The following is a 21,896-nucleotide window of genomic DNA, read 5'->3' on the forward strand; positions in this document are numbered from 1 at the left end:
TGATCTTAAGTAGGGAAGCATTCTTACTTGCTAGGACCTATCCAAACTGCTTCTAGACACAGTGCTGTCATTGTCTCCCAAACTGTTAACCAAATTAAGGCAATGTGGGATGCCTTAGCAGCTACAGCTGCTCTTCGTTTAGCTTTCTTGCCATTACGTTTTGTGAGCATTCACATGATTTAACTTTGGGGAAAGTGTCACCTCAGTAATAGCTATCATGTAAGGAACCAGTCTGTACAACAGGGTGTGAACACGCTCACTTTTTGGATCTGAAATTTCAACGTTTCTACATTAGACAGTGGTCTGATGCAGTTTTCAGGAAATAATCAGACACACGCCGAGGAACTAGAAAGAGGTATTTGTATTGGTAAAAATGCATTGATAACCGATATAAGCAACAATGCCTCAATTTGCCTTTGGAAGCTAGTTTCATTTCCACCTCCAGCCACACTTTTTATTTTGAGGAAGGTCATGTTGTATGGCATTTCCAGTATATATTCCCAGCAGTCCCTTTGCTACCACTTAATCATGTTGACAGAAAACACAATTTTGGCAGTTGATGTTCCTTTCCATTTTCCCATGCATTACAGCAAAATACAGCACCCACTGATGGCATAAAATGCAGTTATATTTTCTTTTAAGTAGCTAAATTACAACTACAGTGCATCACATTATTATTAACCTGTAAAAAGAGAGCTGTTTGCCATCTGTTTTTTTCTTATTCAATATATTTATTGCTCATATCTACTGATCTGATTTAATAAATGACATTTAACAGATTGTTAAAGATTCTGCTTTCTTTGTATAGGGCTAATCAGTCTCACCTGTAATTCTACATTTTGTTTACCCCTGCATCATTTTAATTCAGTTTGAGACCTCAGATTCCAATGACTATGATCTAGAGTACAGTGTTAATATTCCAGACCTCCACAATTTGTGATTCAATTCATAAAATAACATTCAAGTGAAGTGTTTTATCTATTCAAAGATTTAGAAAGGAGCAAGATGTTAATGTCTGCTTCAGACAACTGAACACATGTGACAAGTTGACCCAACAAGGGCCCCAGATCCTTTCAAATGCAAAACAAAAATCACAACAATGTTAAGCTGCAGCATTTATAAGAGGGAAGAACACCTTTCAATACCACCTGTGCTGGTTTTTCTATCAAATATCCTACACACTTCCAACCCATGTATATAGTCTGTTAGATCCCATTAAGTATTCAACATTTAGAGCAAGGGACAGTTTTCACATAGCCCCCCTCTTCAAAATCAGAATCTATACCATTTTTTTTAAAAAAAGAGGTAAGTTGGGTGAATGTGTGTAACACTCAATGTTACATATAGCTGGGTAACTAAATAGTACTTTCCTTACATGTTTGCAGATTTTTCTACTGGTTAAGAATAATTCAAAAATGTGGATTTTCCAGAATTCCTATTCCTTCCATTTCACCTTAGTGCACGATAAAATAAAATAAAAATGCACATACATTTATTTCATTAAGACTAATTGCCATTATTCAAAAACCCAAGCATTTAACAATGATCCAAATACAGCAATACAATAGAACTGCTATTGTCCAAAATTTACAAATTTGAAACCACAAATTTACTCAGTCTACCTTCTCAGTGCAACTTTATGTTAATAGCATTGCCATTTTATCCAGCATTTTTATCTTAACCGCTTTGGATATACACCACATTGGATGTGAGATTGTATTTTATTTTACAAAATTATACTTGTGGGGCAGCACCAAGATTAAACTTTTGCCGTCAACATACTGAACATTAATATATGGGGGATCTAGTCTCCCACTTGTTTCCTGGTGTGATAAACTCAAGTTCCCCTGCCATATACTCTATTGGAGACACGTAACTAACCACCCATATTTATAAAACCCAGAAGAATTCCTTTAGCCTTTCATGGTTAGAATGATATGAGATGGATTCTTTCCACTTGGAAATCTGAATTCAAACTTTTCCCAAATAAAGGCTTCATTTAGACAACATAATGATGGTGCGGTAATAATCAACTCGACAGTTATTTAGGGAGTACTTCCCACACTACATAATAATCAACCATGGTATGGATTAGGATCAGCGTTGACTATCAGTCCACGCTGAATTGACTCACTAATCTCCCTGCTCAGTCCTCTGGCTAGTATCCCATCAGCAATTGCTGCCAAAAATCTATCCTGCCAGCTGGACTAGAGTGGCAGCCACCCCTTTGACCGCTCTTGCCTTGTGGCTGATGACATAACCAATGGCAGCCGAGGAAATAACCAATTGTGCCCTCCACAGAACATGATAACCAATGGTGGTTCAAATAGCCAACGCTTCACAGCGTTGGTTATTTCGGCCAAATAACCAACCATTGGTTAAAAAAAACCCTCCACACAAGACAATCATCCATGGTGGGTTAAATAACCAACTGTCAACTATTTAAACCAACATTTGTTATCATGTTGTCTGAACACTGTGTCTCACCAAAAGGAATGGAATGTTTGCACCATTTTTTCAATTGTGTATATAGTCACAGCATGTGATAGCCTGCATAAAAAGATACTTTGGGGGGATGGATAATGTGGCTGGTGAATTTTATGCAAGCAAATAATCCGTGAAGTGTTTGGGCATCCTTTGTAACATTTGTTAAGATAAACCAAACAAAATTAGAATAACTTAAGCAAAATATGAAGGCAACTGTGTTGATCCTTACAAAAAATCGAAACAGACAACGCAAGAGCTTTATTAAGACCAATTGGGGGTGGGGAAAGCAATGTGCTTGCTTTTGAGTTTTACAGAATTATGATTTATACCCTGCGTTTATATTTTAATAAAAACAATCAAAGTAGAATTCATCAGACTTGATGTTAAAAAAATGAGGGCAGATGAAGCTAAGGAGCAGAGCAAAAAGTATATCTGCAATATATTTAAATCGTAACATGGTGAGTCAATAAACTTTCTGCCTACTAATTAGGTTAGGTTTTGTCTCGAACAAAAGTTCACAGGTTGAAAAAGTTCACAACTTACACTGGGTCAAAAACCAATGGCCACTCTCCCTTTGAAAATATAAACACTGCCAGTTATTCAAATCTGTCTCTACTAGCACTAATAAAACTAACAGGTCCCTTGTAAGGCAGAGAACATAAAGACATGGCAATCCTTATATTAGCAACGCTGGATATTAATGACTCCTTAGATATATAAATAGGAGGTATTTTTTACCCAGTGGCCGGGCAGCATGTCTTCCCCTTTTAAGATAGTAGTAACTTGGGCAAAACAGTGCAGAATGATAGTACTCACTAAGGAAAAAATAATATTGAGAGTGAGATTCAAGGGACTGACTTTAAGGACAGTGATGAAAGTATATTAAGCAGAGATGTCAGCATTAGTAGTAGTTGTACAGTTCTGCATTGTTTTACACACACACACTCCCCCCCAAAAAAGTCAGGGCTGGCAGTGGAATCATTTCAAAATGACCTTTTCAAACAAAGCTGGAAAATCAGTGATGAAGAAAAATAGCACCATAAGGTGCATCAGAACTATTCGCCACTATGGATAAAGTACATCGCCTTTCTTTAACTGACTTCCTCATACTTTCTAATTGTTTCCACACAGAATTCAACATCACTTACTGTCCAATAAATGTATCGAATGTGTAATAGAACAAGTTAAAAGCGAATGTTAATCTTGATTTTTTTTAAAAAAATGTTATTTTACATTTTTTTTGGCTAGTATTAGCTTTAACTTGTCATTTTAACAGAATTTATTTATACTTCATATATTATAAAAGTTTGAAAAAAAAACTTCTGAAAGCACTGGACTCAAACCAGAGCAAATCTACTAAGAAGTAATAAATTCTGACTCCTTTCAGAAAAAAAGAAAAAGAATGTTCACATCTTGTGGACAGAAGCGTACAACTTCTGTACAAGCTACATCTATAATTCCTGTCCTTGACCTTCCTTACATAACGGATGGATGTTTCCTGGAGTTGTGCCCAGTCACCTCTAAGACAGACATCTGCAAATTGATTCAAGGTGTACACACTGGAAAGCAGATTGCCATTTGGCAAGGGGAAATGGAAAGGAGTTCTGAGCCTCCTCTAATGGCAATGGCTTCTTTATTGTTAATCAGGCCTAGTTGAGGCCAGGACACTTAATGGCCATCACAGCACCAACCTCACCTACCATTTTTAGGTTTTTTTTTCCTTTTTGCATTTCTAACATTTCACATATACATATTTTACACCTTGAGGTTATTATTACTATTCCAAATGCTCCCATATGAATACAGGTATGGTCTCTATATTTGATATAAATGTGTCTTTATTCAACTTTTCATTCCAGGGCTCTTTTGGTGTCCCATCTGCACATGAAAAAGGTCCCCCTTTTTGTTGTTGCATAAGAAAAAACAGTTCTTAGTCCAGAGGCTCTTGCTTTATTCGAATGACAGAGGATGAACGAGATGTCCTTCTGAGTTCTCGCCTAAGTACATATTCACTGAACTGGGAAGAGTCCACTCCTCCTCCACATGAGCCAACAATTTCAAATCCTCTTTGTTGCAATCGTTCAAGCACCTACAAAAAAAGGACAAGGAAAAAATGGTGTAAGAACAAAAACAGAGAAAGCAGTCCACCAGCCATCTATTCATCTCGGTTTCATCATTTTTTAATCTCAGGAAACCCTTCTCTACAGCTTGGTACTCAAAAGTAGTGTACAACCATTACCCTGAGAACCAGATAATTCCAGGATTCTAACAGGAGGTAAGTGGCATGGGATGATAATTCTTTAGCCTCATTTTAGTAGAATGCTTTCACCCTTCATTACATGTTACCATAGGGTAAAGTCTTCACCTTCATTTATCGTCAAATTATCTTAATTTTTCCTTTCTACTTTGCTATTTCTAATTCCATACACAAGCAAAACTGCAACTCCCACCCCCATAATAATTACTCCTAGAGTTCAATGACACACCAACAGCTATCTAGGCTCAGTAGATAATGAAACTGGAACCTCTGATTCATATTCTCACTTTGTGCCGTTTCAAGATACCTTTGCTTAACAGTAGAAAACTCTCACGTTAGATTGTGTATTCTAAGTTTGACGCTGACCCCTCTTGACTCCGACCATTCCCAGCTGATGGGCAGTCCAGGGGGGCACTGTCTGGTTGAGTAGTAGAGGTAGTGAAACACTAGCCAAGAAAGTGAGTTATGTCACTACTATTGAAGGAGGCAGTTGTTAACCTGCTACTGAAAAAGCCCTCTTTGAATCCTACCTTCTTGCATAGCTACCGTTCAGTCTCAGAGTTAGTGGCATCACAACTAAAGGCATTATTTGATTGCAATGATTCTCTTTACCGTTTCCAATCTGTGTTTGAGTGGTTCCAATCCTATCAGGCCAGGTCCTAGAAGGTGGTGCTGGTGGACTGATGCAAAACATCTGGGTCTATGGACTCACTGCAAGGTTCTATCTTTAACATCTACATGAAACTCCTGGGAGGTTGTCCAGGGACATGAGGATGGGTGTCACCAATATGTCGATAACTGACACAGTTCTATCTCTCCTTTTCATCTAATGCTATAGAGGCTGTAGAGGTCCTAGATAGTTCATTGAGTACAGTGATGTGGGCAAACAAATTGAGGCTTAATCCATACAAGACGAAGATGCTGCTCATCAGCAGGAAAGCTAACAAATTTCTGGGCACAATTTAAGGCACTGGTGATATGTATAAAACCCTAAATGGTTTGGGCCAGGTTATTTGAAGGACCATTTTCTCCCACACAAGTCTGCCTGCCCTTTATGTCCATCATCGGAAGCATTGCTCCACAGCCCTTTGCCTTCATCTTAGTCAATTAACTGTGACACACACAAACGCAACTCTTCATGAAAAGATCTAGAAGCATGTGAAAAATCTACTAATTGCAAGAATACTGTTTATTAGGTATGCCTTTGCACTAGTTAACTGCTTACCTGAAGAAAGCGATGCAGATTCCTCTATTTTGTATTAAGCATGACTGACACCCATATTTTCATAATATCAAAACCCTGCAGCTAGATTACTACAATTTACTCTACATGTGTTGCCCCTGAAGGCTGTATTAAGACTGCAGCCAAAGATGTAAAATGAAGCTGACACTGTATGACAGGTATAAATTGCTAAGAGTACAACTCCATGACAACTTGTGTTATAGGCTTCCATAATCTATCAAGCAAAACTCAAGGTGCTGGCCTTGGCTTAGAAACCCATAACTGGCATACTTTTAAAACAGTCCCTTCTCCCATGCCTTCCCCATACCTAATGTGGACACTAAATTCAAAGTGACCATCGTCTTGAATATTCTAAGCTCTTATGGTATCGGCACACAGAGGAGTTCCTGTTGATGCTCCAAAGTTATAGCACTCTCAGGGCATGGTCTGAGGACATACGATGGTGCTATCTTGCTGAAGCTCAGCATATCTGGGTCCAGCCAATGCCACATGTCGCCTTAAGTTCCATGATGGAAGATAAGCAGGATATAACTGTGCTAAATAAGTAACATATATATAAACAAACTTCCATCCCTGGGAGTGACTCAGCCATAACACTTCTGTCGGTGTTGCACTTATTTGGCTGGACATTTGGCTAGTTTGGGGCAGGTTATAGCTGGGGCATTTACTCTGTGGCTATTGGGTTAATATTGAATGTTTTGAGTTCACTGTAACTATTTTAATTCTGGAAAGTGTAGAATGGTCCTAAACTCCCAAATCATTGTTCAAAATAACTCTTACACATGACACCAGGACAGAAGTGAATTTGCAAAAGCCACAAGTACTTCCATCAATGGCTAGCTTTATATATATATTTTCCCACTAGCTATTTAACAATACCTCCCAGGCCGTCTGACTTTTGTAACACCTTTTTCACTAAGGCAATTCATTTAAGTTACAGTGTATATGGCCCCTCATTATGTCATAAAATGGAAACATTATTGAGGGCAGGGGAAAGATAACATCAGAATGTTTGTCAAAGATCTGGTAACTGCTATGTGCTCAGAAGCACCTGCAGTCTCAATTATCTACTTAATAGGTGCAATACATGCAATTAGATGCAACATAACAAATACGGAAATATAAATGATGCTCCAAGGAAGTACCTCAATGTTCTCAATTATATTAAAAAACTTTTGAAGAAAAAAAGAAACTAGTTTATCAGCAGGTAATTTAGTGGAAGTGCCGGTCTTCATGCAATGTAGGATCATCCATGTTAAAGGGGAATAATAAATCACAGAATAGTAGAGTTGGAAGGGGCCTATAAGGCCATCAAATCCACTCCCGTGCTCAATGCAGGAATCCACCTTAAAGCATCTCTGAGAGATTATTATTATTGTTATTTATTTATATAGCACCATCAATGTACATGGCTGTCCAGCTGCCTCTTGAATGCCTCTAGTGTAGGAGAGCCCATGACTTCCCTATGTAACTGGTTCCATTGCCGTACTGCTCTAACAGTCAGGAAGTTTTTTCCTGATGTCCAGCTGGAATCTGGTTTCCTGTAACTTGAGCCCATTATTCTGTGATCAAGTTTCCTGATTTCATGGGAGACCTATTCAGGACACTGACTGGAAATCCAACATCATGGCTTGCATGGAGATTCTCCATAGATACAAGTGTCTCTCCTCTTCAGACCATTACCCTACATGAGTACAGGGTGATGGAAATGTGGAACGAGAGGAGGGGGCTAGAAAAGTCTATACTTTTGTACATGCACATAACCCTGCTCACATTTGTGCTGGCTGTGCAGAGGCTGGGGGGGGCACAGGTATGACCTTTCTACCCCCCTATGCATTCATTATATGGGGGCAGGGGGAGATGAGTGGGCAAGGCTTTCCTATCTGCATCTTTATTTCTAGAAGTGTGATGTAAGAGGTTACTTCTAGTTTTAAAAGCCCCAAATTGCGTTTTGGTGATCACCCCAAAACCGATCCATTTTAATAGGCGTGGACAGGGAGAAAAACCAGAAGCCAGAAAACTTGGATGCTACTTCTGGTTCAGCAATGCTATTTCGCATTAAATTTGGACAAGTCAGCAAATTTTTCTGAGATGCATTTCTGCCATACTGAGAAAATGCAGCACTTCTCTGTACCACAAGGGTATTTGAATGACAGGATCCCTCAGGAAGTATGAAGTTTTCAGACAGTGTGGTAACAAGACTATAACCAATCAGTAACTCATTAGTCTGATAGAACCTATGATGATTTTCCTAATTTAAAAGAACTTTCTCCTTCTGGCTCATACCTTCACTAGCCTCCCCATAAACTGTCATACTGATGACTACATACCTGAACTGAATTGAGATGACAATATCCATTTAAAGGAAATCTGATGACATGTGTTGAGTCATGATTCCAACCTGCATTCACTGAATTGCACATCACGTCACCAATTTCTGGGAAAACCTCTTCTATCAAGGACTTGTCACCACTCAAGGTAATCCTCTCTCCAAGATCTGGAGCAACTCGCACAACCAAACACTCGCAGGATTTCGAAAATCGACCTGTCTCCCGATCCTGTTTCCACCGTTCCATTTCCCCTAGCATGGGCTGAAGCTGAAAATACTTTGCTTCTTCATATAACAAGGTATAATCCTGAAAGGCACATAATTTTCAGTTGAAACAGGGAATAAAACGGATTTGCAACTATGCAATATAGTTACAATAAAAAGACCTTATTAACGAAATATTTGTTTAGCTTTAGCAGTAGGTTGGGATTGTCCATCTTTTCCAATGAATAAGTGTTTAAAGAAGAACTATGCATAGACCCTGTTCACACTAAGCCGCAGTGGTTAAGCATTTTTAACTAAACATTACAGTTTAACATGCCGCGGGAACCATGACTTAGTGTGTTGTGTGAACCATTCCTAACCATGGTGGCTACATAACCATCGTTTAAACATGATGGCCTGGCTCAGAAGACATTTTAAACCATGGGAACGTTGTTGCCAGAAGTGAATGATTTCTTGGCTTTTTGCTGCTCTATTACCCCACCACACTATGACCTGGTTTACATGTAACACCTCTAATGTACTTCTGGTTGAGGCATTTGTTGATAATAAATTAAAATAACGTACTTCTGGGTTGGAATAAATTATGGCAGACCTGACATTTTAAAATGTGTGGTCAAATACCTAAATAACTTCTCCACAAGAAATGATTTCTGACCACTTTTCCTTTGCTGAGCGTTTTGATTCAGAATTGGTCCATAACATACACAGAGCCATTGAAGTAGGCCACACCATGGCAGGACCCATCCAAGTATATAATGTTCAGTTTAAAGAGAACAGTAAAAAACAGAAAAATCAAAAGCATCAGGAAGAAAAAGGCTTAAAAAATACACAATCTTAAAAGGAAAGTCAAGCTTAGAAAAGTAAGATCAAGGTGGGGTGGGACATAAGAGTTTTTCAAATAGTGGAAGAAAAAACTGAGGAAGATCAGTTGGGAACCAACTTGGTTTCAGCCATGTCAAAAGCTAATTGAGGCTGGACAGTCAAAAGTGCTTGGATGTGGAACACCGTCCCCCACCCCCACAAATGACAGGATCCTGCTCTCCGGACTTTTCCCAAAAAGAAACTGTGGCAGGGATACCTCTCCCTATAAAGAATCCTGCTCAAGGCACAGGACTGGACTAGATGTCCTTCAAGGTCTCTTCAACACTGGATTCAGTTATTTTGTAGATGAAAATGAAACAGGCAGTGACATCACCCACAAATCAAACTGGTGGGATTCATTTCTATTTTACCTATTTCTATTTTCTATTTTACCTGCGCTGAAAATAAGCATGAATCATTAAGAACAAGGGCAGCGGGATTTTTGTTTTTTTACTTTTTAATGACTAACCTGCCTCTAGGAAAGAAAGCCATTCGGGGCAGTGGAGAAACAGATGCAGAGTCTCAAGTGGACATATGTGCTAATGGGCTAATTTTAGGCACTAAGTGCCACTTGGGGTAGTATGCCCTAAGAATGCTCTCAAAGGGCAAGGGGGTACTACTACAGGTTTTTGTAGAGAATGCAGTTTGGCTTCATGGCTGGAACTAGAGTTCATTTCATCAGTCAAGCACGTTTTGATTTTCCTACTGAGTAGATAAGTAGGGCCAGATGTTTCAAGTAACCTGGGGCTAGGTATTAAGAGTGCTCACACAAAACCCTTTTTGAAAATATGGCCCTTAAGCAACAGGGATTAAACAATTCCACAATATCTTGAAATTCTTCATCTCTTTGCATGGTTCCTTCCCCAACCCATCTGAATGCTAGCAAATACCATGTTTGGGGAAAACCTACTAACGTGAAAAGATTAATTCTGATGGCACTCAGTTTCAGTGCCAAAGAAAATGTTAAAAAAAGGGGGGGGGGCAGAAGTCTTAAAAATCACAAAGGAGAATTGCTCATTTAATCCTTGCATGCTTTTTTAAAACTGTATCAAACTGCTATTTGGACCCTTTTAAAGTTAATGATTGATTTCAAAATCACTCCAGTTTAACATAAAGAAAAACTGTATTGATATCACATGCTAAAAGCAGTCCTATATAAAAAGTATTTGGATTCACGAGCCATCAATACATTGGATTCATGTATTAACATGAATTCTTCACTGGGCTATCAGGAAGACTTCATCCTAAATCTCTTTATATGAGGATGACTTATCTCTGGTTGGGATGGATAATCATTTCTGGATAAATTTATTGTATTGCATGCATCTCAAGGTTGATGGTGGAGGAAGGTATTTTTTAACAATTAAATTACTCTGAAAGAAAATAACTATTTTAATGATTAATTGTATTGCACCTTTGGATTGTTGTGGGGGAGTAGAAGGAAGGAGGATAATTATTTTGGATGACATTATTATTTATTTATTATTATTAATTCCCTGTCTGTTTTGAGGGTAGGGTAATCATTATTAAATATATCAGACAGACTTAATGATAACAAATTTGCATCTCTTATGCATGTTTAGACAGACAAAAGTCCTACAACTCCCAGCATTCCTCAGTTAGCATGTAGGACTCTGTTCTGTCTAAACATGCATAGGATTGCACCCTTAAGCTGATTAACCTTCCCCTCCCCTCCTCAGCCATCTGGAGTTCTTAAAGAAAGAAAGAAAGAAAGAAGCAAAGCAGAAGAACTGTTAGAACTGTTAGAAGAACTGCTCTCGACCTGTCTACCCCCAACCTCCCTCACAGATGGAATTCTTCCCCCAACTCCAAAATGTATAGCAAAGTAAAGGAAAAAATGAATTTGCTCTCATTTTCTCCACACAGATGGAATTCTCCAAAAATGAATAAGTAGCAAAGCCCCATAGCAATGGATTGTTAAAGCAAACCTCCTCATCCCCCTGACCAACATTTACTGGATCAATTTGTGTGACTGGGCTGGCTCACTCCTCAGGTTCAGTCCTTGAGTAGGTTCTTTTAAACAACCCCCTCCCAACACACATACTGCTTACTCATTTGTTCACTCTCTCGCTATTTCACCCTTCTCTTAAAACCAAACAACCCCCCCAAAACCCAAAACAAAACAAAAAACCACCCCCCGCCCCGCCCCACACAATATTCTGCAGCTCCTGCTCCTCATCCTAATCAGATCTCCGCTCCTCCCACTCTCTCCTAGCTTCAGCCTCACACCCACAGGTGATCTGCTGCCACTGTCTGTGTATGCCCTGTGCATGCTATACCAAGGAGAGAAGAGATGACCTATTGGGGTGGGCAATGTGGGTGGTTTTTATTGGCCCAGTACAGGTCACTTAACCTGGTAGCGGCTATGCAGTCACAGCATAGGGCACCCAGCAGCACCATCCACTGGAAAACTCTTTGCGGAGACCACCCCCCTGACTGTTCTCTTTGATTCCATGGGGGACTGTTCTCTTGGGACGGCCTTCAGGAAAGTGGCCATTATTGTACTGTATAATCTGTACGTGCACACTTGGTAGGCATGCACAGAAAGCAAAAACAAAGTCAGAGAGTGAAAGGAGAAGGCAACCATCAAAGAAGGAAGTGTGGCAGCTGCCAGCCCAACATAATGGCACCACGCTAGAAGGAAGAGAGGAGAGGGAAATAAATGTACAGTATGGAGGGAGCTGTAGAGGGGGAGGGGCTGTGGGGAGGCAGGGCACTGCCCCTGTGCACTCTTTTAAGAGGACCACCACTGGTCCAATTATTGCAATAGCCTAACAGGTCCCCTTTTCTCAAAAGACCATTGAAAATAAGAAGAAAAATAAGAAGACCATTGAAAATAAGAAGAGAACAACTTTGCACTGTGACAGTGTTAACTGCAGTGTCAAGGCAAAACCAATTTGAAGCAGTATTAAATCACAAAGCAGTGCTTTGTGATTCAGTTGGTTTTTGGTACACACAGGAATGTACAGGATTATTATTATTATTATTATTATTATTATTATTATTATTATTATTTACAAAACCAGAAAAATCAACTAAGTCATTTATGATGCAGACAAAATATGAAGTTATTTCCCTCCCCTATTTTGAGAAGTTGCTCGGGATAGAATGAACCCCAATTAGTTTAAGTGTTCAATAGTTTCACTTTCCCATTAATTTCAATAGGGGTAAATTGGATCCCTGGCTGGTAGCTTACACAGAAATCCTGAGTGCAGCTGATAGGGAACGAAGAGGCAGATCTACTATCTCATTTCCAGTCATGCTGGGTTGCATCAGACAGAGCTGAAAGTGTGCCGGACGGCAGTGAACAGTTTCGGCAGGCTATTCAGTTCAGTGCATATGTGTATTTACAGTTCGCTTCTATTGACAGCAATGAGGCATGGGGAGGGGGTGTGGTGTAATGTTCTTTTAAGATAAAGTGTGTCTCAGCACAGCTGAACTGTATTTAAGTAATCAAGGTTTTGGGGTTAATCTGTTCCTTGTATTTATTTATTACATTTTTATATCGCCCAGTAGCTGAAGTTCTTTGGGCAGTTCACAAAAATTAAAACCATGAAAAGCATAATAAAACAACCAACAGTCTAAAAACACAAATACAAAATACAATATAAAAAGCACAACCAGGATAAAACCACACAGAGTATCCAGAGTGTGCTGCTGCTTGTTTGGATGCTGGTCATCCTATGGAGAAATAAACATTGTTTGTTTGCTGTACGGGAACCTCGAGTGTTTCTGGACTCTGCTCCACAAACTCCTCATAAGAACCCGACATCACAGGGGGGAATTAGCTATGCCAGCTCCATCCCCCTCCTCCAACATCCTGTTTCAGAGCTTTCTGCTTCCTACCTCTAGCGGAAGAACACTTGACAGCCGTGTCCCAGCCACCTGGGTGCTGCAGGAACCTCAACCACTGTGGAAAGGGACCACTGTGACATCCTAATCCCCTCCAGCCATCAACATTGGGGTGGTGTGGGGAATGGTACTATGTTTTAGCAAGCTCAACAAATATTTTTTTAATAAAAAAGCTAAGGAGGAAACAAAATTCCACTGGAAAACTGACAGATATATTAGTGAGGAGCATGTGGAGTATGAAGACGCCCAAAACATTTCAAACCACAGCAATTCCATTAGTTTCAGGAGGTTAAAAACTGGTTGAAAACAGTGATTTTCTACACCGATGAAACAGTGCATTATTTTAACAGGTATGTATGTATGCATATTTTGTGAAAAGACTGGTTTTTCCACATGCTCATTTTGAACAGAATGAATCCTTGCACTTGATGATAGCAGTCTCCCAAGCTGCTGTACTTGCACATGAGCAGCTTCCATGAAAATCTGAGATTTACAATCTTTGGAACAAATACATAAAACTTGTTGTTCATCAGAAAACTTGTATTTAGAGGCATATGGCTTCTAAATTTGGAAGTCTCATTTTAGATAAGAGCTAGCATAAAGGTTCCATTTAGATACCACAGCTAATATCTGATGTCAGACTTATATCCTCCAAGTGTCTTTCAATAGCTTAAAATGGAAAGATAGCTTGGCTGTCAGGAATCCTCAGTCTTTTCCTACATCAGCTTATTATCAAAGGTCAAATCCCTATGACATAACGAGAAATAGAGCAGAAAAGAGAGGTGAAATGGTGAACAAAGCACCATTTGCTTGCACCCATGTCTAGTACTTAAGAATTCAGGCGTTCAATAGGATATCCAGGGTGTGGTGTGCAGCCCTGGTCTCTCTCCCATAGCACATGATTGTTGATTGTGAATGCCCCAACAGGGCTAAGGAATAAGGAGAATAGTCCACATCATAATGATAACTCCCTGATATATTTCCATCTCATAGTCACTATCAAATTGGAGGTGGAGGGAAAGAGCCTTGCTTAGGTAACAACATGCTAGAGCCAAACATTATGAAAAGTTAATCTGTTAGAACTAAAATGAATTTGCTTTGCTAAATTCTCCACAGAATTCGCCTATAAAAAATTTGAACATGCAATATTCATTCTCTATGTGTTCAAATATTTTTCTCTTTGTTCAAAACCCAATTATATTTGATGTCTGACAGTTGATACTTTGTGACACTGAATCACTTATAAGTTTCTAAAGAAACAAGGGTTCAACAAAAACCACTGTTATGTGTCATAGTTGACAGCATACAATAGTTGACAGCATACAATAGTTGACATTTAAAGTGTATCATATAATACATTTGATAACCTGCAAAGATATTTAGTACCTTACAGCATGCAATAAAACATGCAAGGGTAATTAGAATTTGAGTTTATGAGTTGTCATATTTGAAGCCTGCCAAAACCAAAACAATCAAGATATGCCAAGACTTTTAAAGCATTTGAATGTTAAAACATTTACAGTGCAATTCAATACAGATCTACTCAAAATTAAGTCCCACTGAATTCAATGGGTCTTACTCCCAGCTAAGTGGTTACAGAGTTGAACTCTTAGTTAGTTTTACATTCAGGATGCGGATTTGAGTTTTGTTTTAAAATTTCTCATTTAAAAATGGCAGTATTGGGAAATTCTGCCACTTTTAAATATTCATTTCAGAGACAAGCTCACAGACACCCCTCCCTTCACTTGGTAGTTTTGATTGCTTCACACTGAGTATTTCAAACATGGAGATGATGATGAATAAAACTTCACCTTGAAATCATCTGGTATGAGGAGTTTTGATGTTCGTAGAAAGTTCAAGATATATCTGAACATTTGGCCATCTCTGTCGATGAAGTAGTGCTGCTTCAGGCTGTCCAAAACGATTGGCTCCGTGCCATCAAAAAGCCTCCCAATTCTGAAAATGAAAGAGGAGCAGATACTAACATCAATTTGCAGTAAGAATCATTAGCCATTAGGAGGGAATGACCTCAGTCACTGATCACAGTCACCTTAATTGCTTGATTCTAGTTTTGTATTTAGTTAAGCTTAGTGCCGATATATTATAGCAGGGAAAATAACATTATTAAAACGAAACGTGGCACAAGGATGAGTTATCAATGTGAGATTGGAAAAAGATTTAAAAATGAAAAATGAAAGGACTATCAGCTAATTACAATGAAAACAGAGTAATATAGAACATCTTCATTTTCAACAGTTTCTTAAATCATTCATGTTGGATAAAGAAGGCATAACTATTAGAAGCACCCTTATCCATGCACAGAATTTATTTGGTTAAAACATCTTGCAATTTAAGCCATCAGGATTGAGATGTTTGTGGTCTTTGGTTGTGAACCAAAGTAATCCAAGTATGTGAAATCTGGTCTTTTATTCTTATATCCTGAATCTTTTAGGTTTACGATCTTGAGGTTTTCCTCCTCCACCCCTCTCCTTGTCCATGTGAAATAAAGACTCAAGAAATAAATTTTGCAGCTCTAAAACACATTCTTTTTTTAAAAAAAAATTTAAGAACATAAAGACGTAAGAAGTGCCAAGCGGGATCAGACTGAGGGTCCATCTAGTCCAGCCTTCCTCAACCTGGGGCGCTCCAGATGTGTTGGACTACAACTCCCAGAATGCCCCAGCCAGCTGGCTGGGGCATTCTGGGAGTTGTAGTCCAACACATCTGGAGTGCCCCAGGTTGAGGAAGGCTGATCTAGTCCATTGCAATGGGGTTGTTGTTGTCAAGTTAAACGCATATATGAAGCAAACAGACCCTAGTAATCCAGCCTTCTAAGGATCCCAGTGACAGGGAATGTGGATGACAGAGATATTCTTCTCAATGTTTTTTTTTTTGTTATGGGCAGACACCCTTTACTTTTATGCTAGCTTTAGAGACAATAGGTTATTGATTTCTTCTTTCCAGGGCCACTCTTCCTACATAATACTCTTTCACTATAAAGCCTCCTCGGTAACAGGACAAGGTATTTTAAAATACGGGTTAACGCTTCTTTATGCCATGCTACCCCTCCCTGCACTTCATCCTCCTATCCCAGAAGGTCCGTCTCTCACACATGTCTGAATTGGTTTAATATTTGCTTCTGAACTTCCAAGTAGCGGCAGGATGAAACTGATAATTTTTGTCAGACTCACTGTGGCCCAAGGCAGAAAGCAGCTGTACAAACTCAAAATGCAACCCAAGAGGCAAACGAATTGTTCACAGATTTAACAAGATCGAAGGTTTATATTGAGAAAGTTGTCTTTGAAGAAAGTAAATAAGTGAATGAATGAATGAATAAAGGGAAATATTTAAAATGAAGTGGATAGGATTAAACTCCTAGACATCTGTCAACATCCAAGACGTTTTTTTAAAAAGGACATCTTTTCCCCAAGTATTGTTCATATCATACTAAAAGTGACTGAAAAGATAAACAATGGAAAAAAGGCATAAAACTCACTTCTAATTTTGCTTTGTATTTGCCCTAAGGTTATTTTTATTTGAAAATTCACTGCAGCCATCAACAAGGCAAGGCATGGAAAAGCCTATCATAATAGAGCTCAGGAACATGATCTAAAGGAGCAATCGTATGACTCCTAGACAGTGTCTGGGGGACATAAGATTTTTTTGGTTTCCGGGCTACGAGGTTGGAGGCCAGGAAACTGTGCTCCCTGCCCCTGCATAGCCAAGCATGGAGAGAACTGCACCGGCTACCTCTCTGCGCTCGCAAAATAAAGCGTGGAGATGGGGAAAGGGGGTGTTCCTGGGCACAGAGAGGGGTGGAGGTTGGGGTGGCAGGCTTATGCCTTTTCCTATTGCTTCCCCAGCTTCCTTCCCTCCCCTTCCCCCTAGATGAGCATAATTGCCCATCTTGGTAAAATGCAGAGAGGGAGGTGCCAGGTGCATCTGCATATGCACAGGATACTCATTGAGTCCCTGAGTTTAGGGACTTATGAGTACTTAGGGCGCAACCATCCATCTAAAACCGGCGCCTCCACACACCTCACTTAGATGACATCTCATGATTGTTCACAGTGATAGTAGCACAAATCTCTGTGTCATGAGAGGATGTTAGTTCTTATTTGCAACCCCTCCCCTGTTGCTCTTGCCTTATGAGACCAGCATAAATTCTGTGAGAAAGACACTGGAGAATTCATTGGGTAGCTGTTGGGCAATCACCCACATACTTTGACCAGCTGCTTCCCCTCTTTCCTGAACAGGTTTGTGCTGGCCAGGATTCTTAGCACCAGCCAACTTCATGTGACAGAGCAGGCCTCAACAGAGGCTGTTCCAAGAGAGCAGAGCGGAGGTTTTTCACCTGCTGGTGCCAGCTTTGTAAATAGCCACCCTAGCTTCAAAGTTTAATGTTAAATCATGTGCAAATCTTCAGGTCACTCTTTTCAAACCTACTGAGAAGGGGACATGCATATTACATGTTCCAGCCCCATTCTTTTATCATGATAATTTTTCCTGCTTTATCGTTTATCTTCCAGATTCTCAGGACTTCCCAACCTTGATGCCATCCTAACCCGGTAATCCTGTTCAATCCAAAACCCAGCCATCCTGTCTGCCTGTGTTTTTTGTATCTTGACGTCTTAAGTTACTCTTTCCCTTGAACCTTGTAACATATAACTTCAATAACTATCCTTCCTAATTGTTGCTCAAAAGATTAAATATGACACATAGAACAGTACTTAAGAAGTACTGGTGTCTTTCCTTTTATGAAATTGATATGAAAGCAGGATGCTCAGGATTACAACTCATGGAGAATCAAAACTGTAAGACATGAGAAAGTAACAGTGGATTTTACACACATACACACACACACACTTCATGGTAACATGCCCATATTAAAAAAATCAAGTATAAATGGATTATTTTTATAACTTGCTCTTTGGAACACTAAGGGTCAAACTTTCCTTTAAGCGCGTAGTAGAGCTATGCATGCACTTTTGTTTACTCTCCTGCAAGTGTGCTGATTCAGACTCAACTGATTTCTTCAGGTCAAAAATAAGTGGGGGGCAAAGCTTAAACCCTCCTCTCCCAAAGCATCAAGGTCCCAATCCCAATTAAAGCTGCACATGCTTGCAGGAGAGTTAATACAAATAGCTTAAAGGAATGTTTAGTTTGGTCCTGGCATTCCCAGCAAAAGCCAAGTAATTCAGAGGTCAAAAGCCTAACTGAAGCTACCAACGCCATCCACCTGCTCAGCTCCTTGCTAGAAAGAGGGAACACGTTGTTTAGCTTCCTCTAATTGCATCTCTGAAAGAGATGTAATTGAAAGATTACAACTGTCCTTCACATAAATAAATGTTAACAAGACTTTAAGCCTTTTACATGCGCATAACTTTTACACCTTGGAACAAATGCTTACAACATAAAACAATTTCTTTCCATTTTCAAACATGTTGAATGTAATGGAGAATACAAGTGCAAGAAATGAAAGCAATCCCAACTCTCCCCCACCCCGACACATATTCAGGCTGATACCAGCTCATGATTGCGGTAGGCAGGGAAGCAGGGAGGGAAGTATCTATCTGGTTTTCACCTTGTTTCTTTCTTCTGCAATATATCATCAAGATGATGATGTTTTTGATGAAGTGTTTCACACAGGGGCCTGAAGAATATAGATTCATGGATAGACTTAAAGGATCATTTGTCAATTTAGTATTGACTATTTGTGTTGCTCCAAGACAGGAAGAGATTTCATTTTTTTTAATATAAACTGTGAAGCCCTGAGGCACATTCTTAAACCATTTAAAAATAAATCAATTTCAAGATGGGTAAAGGGACCCTAGAAGACTCCTAATGAACTTGATTAGGACATTTTGGATCTCATTCAGCTGATTCTAAAACAAGGCCGGGCAAGTTTAGAATCTACTTTTCACCAGAGACACTCTGTGGCCTGGAAGTGTTTGTGCAACTGTTTAGAATTTGCGGTTATGGCTCCTTGACTAAAGACATAAATTATGTCTTAGTACTTGAGACATAATATCTAGTTGCACAAGAGTGTAAAGTAATTGCTACCACTAATGAGGATAAAAGGAAAAGCAGTTACTACGTAAACCAGACCTTGATTTTTTTTTATGTATAAAGGAGGAAGCATTATACCCTGTGACCATGTTAAATAATCTTCTGACACTCTAACAATTACATTCAACTACACATATACACATACAGTCAAAGAAGCTAAAAGCACTGTTCAGAGAATCTATCTTCTGTTCCTGAAATGGAACCCTGACCGCAAATCCTGCCCAATATAAATGACTGCAGGCAAATTCTAACAGAAGGAACACAAAACATCTCAAATGCACTGACAGCTCAACCAATATGGCGGATGTTAAATGAGGCTGAGAACATTCCAGAAAACTATATAGGTCAGAGACAGGGACTCTCCAAGACTCAATTAACTTAAAGATATTTACAGAGAGCATGAAAAAGCAATGGGCACATAATTCTTGCAACTGCAGGGGAGCATAAGCTTCTACTACAATATGCAACTATTTTCCCACAGATAGCTCTCTGCCCTACTTTCTCATTTACCCACCTGACATAACTGAAGAGAACAAGCATCTTTCTGTCTCTCTCAACTATCTTTTGCTAAGATAAAAAGACAAAAGATACAAAATAGGGACCTTAATTGCTAATTTCAAGTTATGTAGTGTTAATAAAAATGTATTTAGTCAGTCAGATTTTACATTTGATATAATCTTGATATGTTTTCACTTGTAATGTCCACTGCAGATCAATTTTCTAAAGATCAGAAATGTTTCACTATTTGTGAACCGCCCAGAGAGAGTCGGCTATTGGGCGGTATAAAAATAAATATTTAATTTATGGCCCACCTCTTGGCTTCTACCAGACCTCCAAGAGAGTTCAGTTTTTCTAATTCATTCTCCAATTATAGATTTCTGGAGATTGTTAACAGTGTTTGAATTAGTAAAAATAAAATTTGACTAGAGCAAAGATGTGTTAAAGTTGCACAGGGTGAACAATGCAGTATACAAATGCACTGCTAGTATAAAAACGCTAGCATACAAGTATTTAATGAATTTCTTCATCAAGCTAGAAAATAATATGTTTAATGTCTTCAGCTATTAATATCAGTATTAAAAAATGTAATATGTTAACATTATTATTAAAATTAATGCGTGCAATTTTTTTTAAAAAAAACTCTTATAAAATATTTCCATGGAGGGTTATCAATGGTGAATGCTGGAAGAAGACTGAGGGGTGGAAGGAAGGGGAGGGGCTGTAGCTCAGTGGTGGTGCACATCCTTTGCACCCAGAAGGTCCCAGGTTCAATCCCTGGCTTCTCCAAGTAGGTCTGGAAATACCAGGCTAGAAGAATGAGTGATCCAACTCAGTAGGAGGCCACTTCCTATGTTCTTAAGGATGGAAGAGATTAAAGCCATCAGCAAAGAATGATGGGCAGAACTCACTGCTGCAGAAAAGGTCCTGGAAGGGGCCATCACCAGAACTATGTGACTGGTAAGGAAATTACAAGTTACAAGCAGTCAGTTGGGAGAACCACAACAGACAGGGTCATGACAGATTCTTAAGTCAGGTAGTTTAAAAGAAAATCCACAGACTTTCAATTTCAGTACAGAGGAATCCCATCTTGGAAAACATAAGATGGGAGGTCAAAAAATAAGACTATAGCCGAGCAAGAACATGCATAGAGGCCACAAGTTTCAATTGCACTTGGGAGCTAGCCAATGTCTGTGCTTGCCACTGACCTTGCCCACCCACCCCCACCCCCGCAAGGTCTGGGAGAGGTGAAAACATATCTCTGACACTGAGCTGAACTTTAGAAGCACTTAAAACACAACTAAAGCTCTAGCGTGACTAAAGGGATAAGCCCTTATGCTCAGTTTCACATTCATCATTGGGAAAGGGATGCTTGCAGTGGTAACTGCAGCAAGGGAATCTTGATGATCCCTGTATGCAGAGCGGAATTAAATTCAAAGCAAGCAAGCCTAACCACCTTAAAATCAATGAGAGTAAAACTGGCGATGCTGCCGGATTTCATAATGAATCTCCTCACTGGTCGAATCTTGCCCGTTTGTAATGCTCACCTTTTAACCAGCATGGATCAGCGGTTTATGAATTCACTATGAAGTTCGGAATTTATTGCGAGTTCATGAGCATGCGCAGCCTGTATATAAACAATACAGTTTCTGTGCATGCACTGCATTGGCTGGATTAACTCTTTATTTATTTATTTTTATTTATTACATTTTTATACCGCCCAATAGTCGAAGCTCTCTCCTTGCCAAATCTGGTGCGGCTTCCTTCCTTGTCACAGTTGCTTTGCTTTCACGAGGAGGAGGAGGAGGAGGGCTGGACAGCAAAAACAACCCACCATTTTTACATTGTCTTATTGCTGCTCTGGCTCAGTGAAGAAGAGGATTCAGAGACGCTGCCCTCCCCCCAATTTTTAGTTATCCTACTGTCTCTTTAGCACAGCCTTCCTCAACCTGGGGCGCTCCAAATGCGTTGAACTACAACTCCCAGAATGCCCCAGCCAGCTCTGCTGGCTTGGGCATTCTGGGAGATGCAGTCCAACACATCTGGAGCGCCCC

At 39.5% G+C, this 21,896-nt stretch overlaps 1 protein-coding gene across 5 annotated transcripts in view; it reads right to left on the bottom strand.

The window, feature by feature from the left end:
• Window positions 1-343: 343 nt before the first annotated feature.
• Window positions 344-21,896, bottom strand: part of KCTD1 (potassium channel tetramerization domain containing 1) — a 95,070-nt gene continuing 73,517 nt past the window's right edge. For all 5 annotated transcript variants that reach the window (XM_063130666.1, XM_063130667.1, XM_063130665.1 and 2 more), the window contains 3 exons: window positions 15,087-15,231; window positions 8,318-8,623; window positions 344-4,576 (listed from right to left, as the gene is read on the bottom strand). In XM_063130666.1, the coding sequence (XP_062986736.1) occupies window positions 4,418-4,576; window positions 8,318-8,623; window positions 15,087-15,231 (610 nt within the window). In that variant the 3' untranslated portion in view covers window positions 344-4,417. The remainder of the gene's footprint in view (window positions 4,577-8,317; window positions 8,624-15,086; window positions 15,232-21,896) is intronic.

The sequence above is a fragment of the Elgaria multicarinata genome, chromosome 7, assembly GCF_023053635.1.
Source record: "Elgaria multicarinata webbii isolate HBS135686 ecotype San Diego chromosome 7, rElgMul1.1.pri, whole genome shotgun sequence".
Classification (NCBI taxonomy): domain Eukaryota; kingdom Metazoa; phylum Chordata; class Lepidosauria; order Squamata; family Anguidae; genus Elgaria; species Elgaria multicarinata.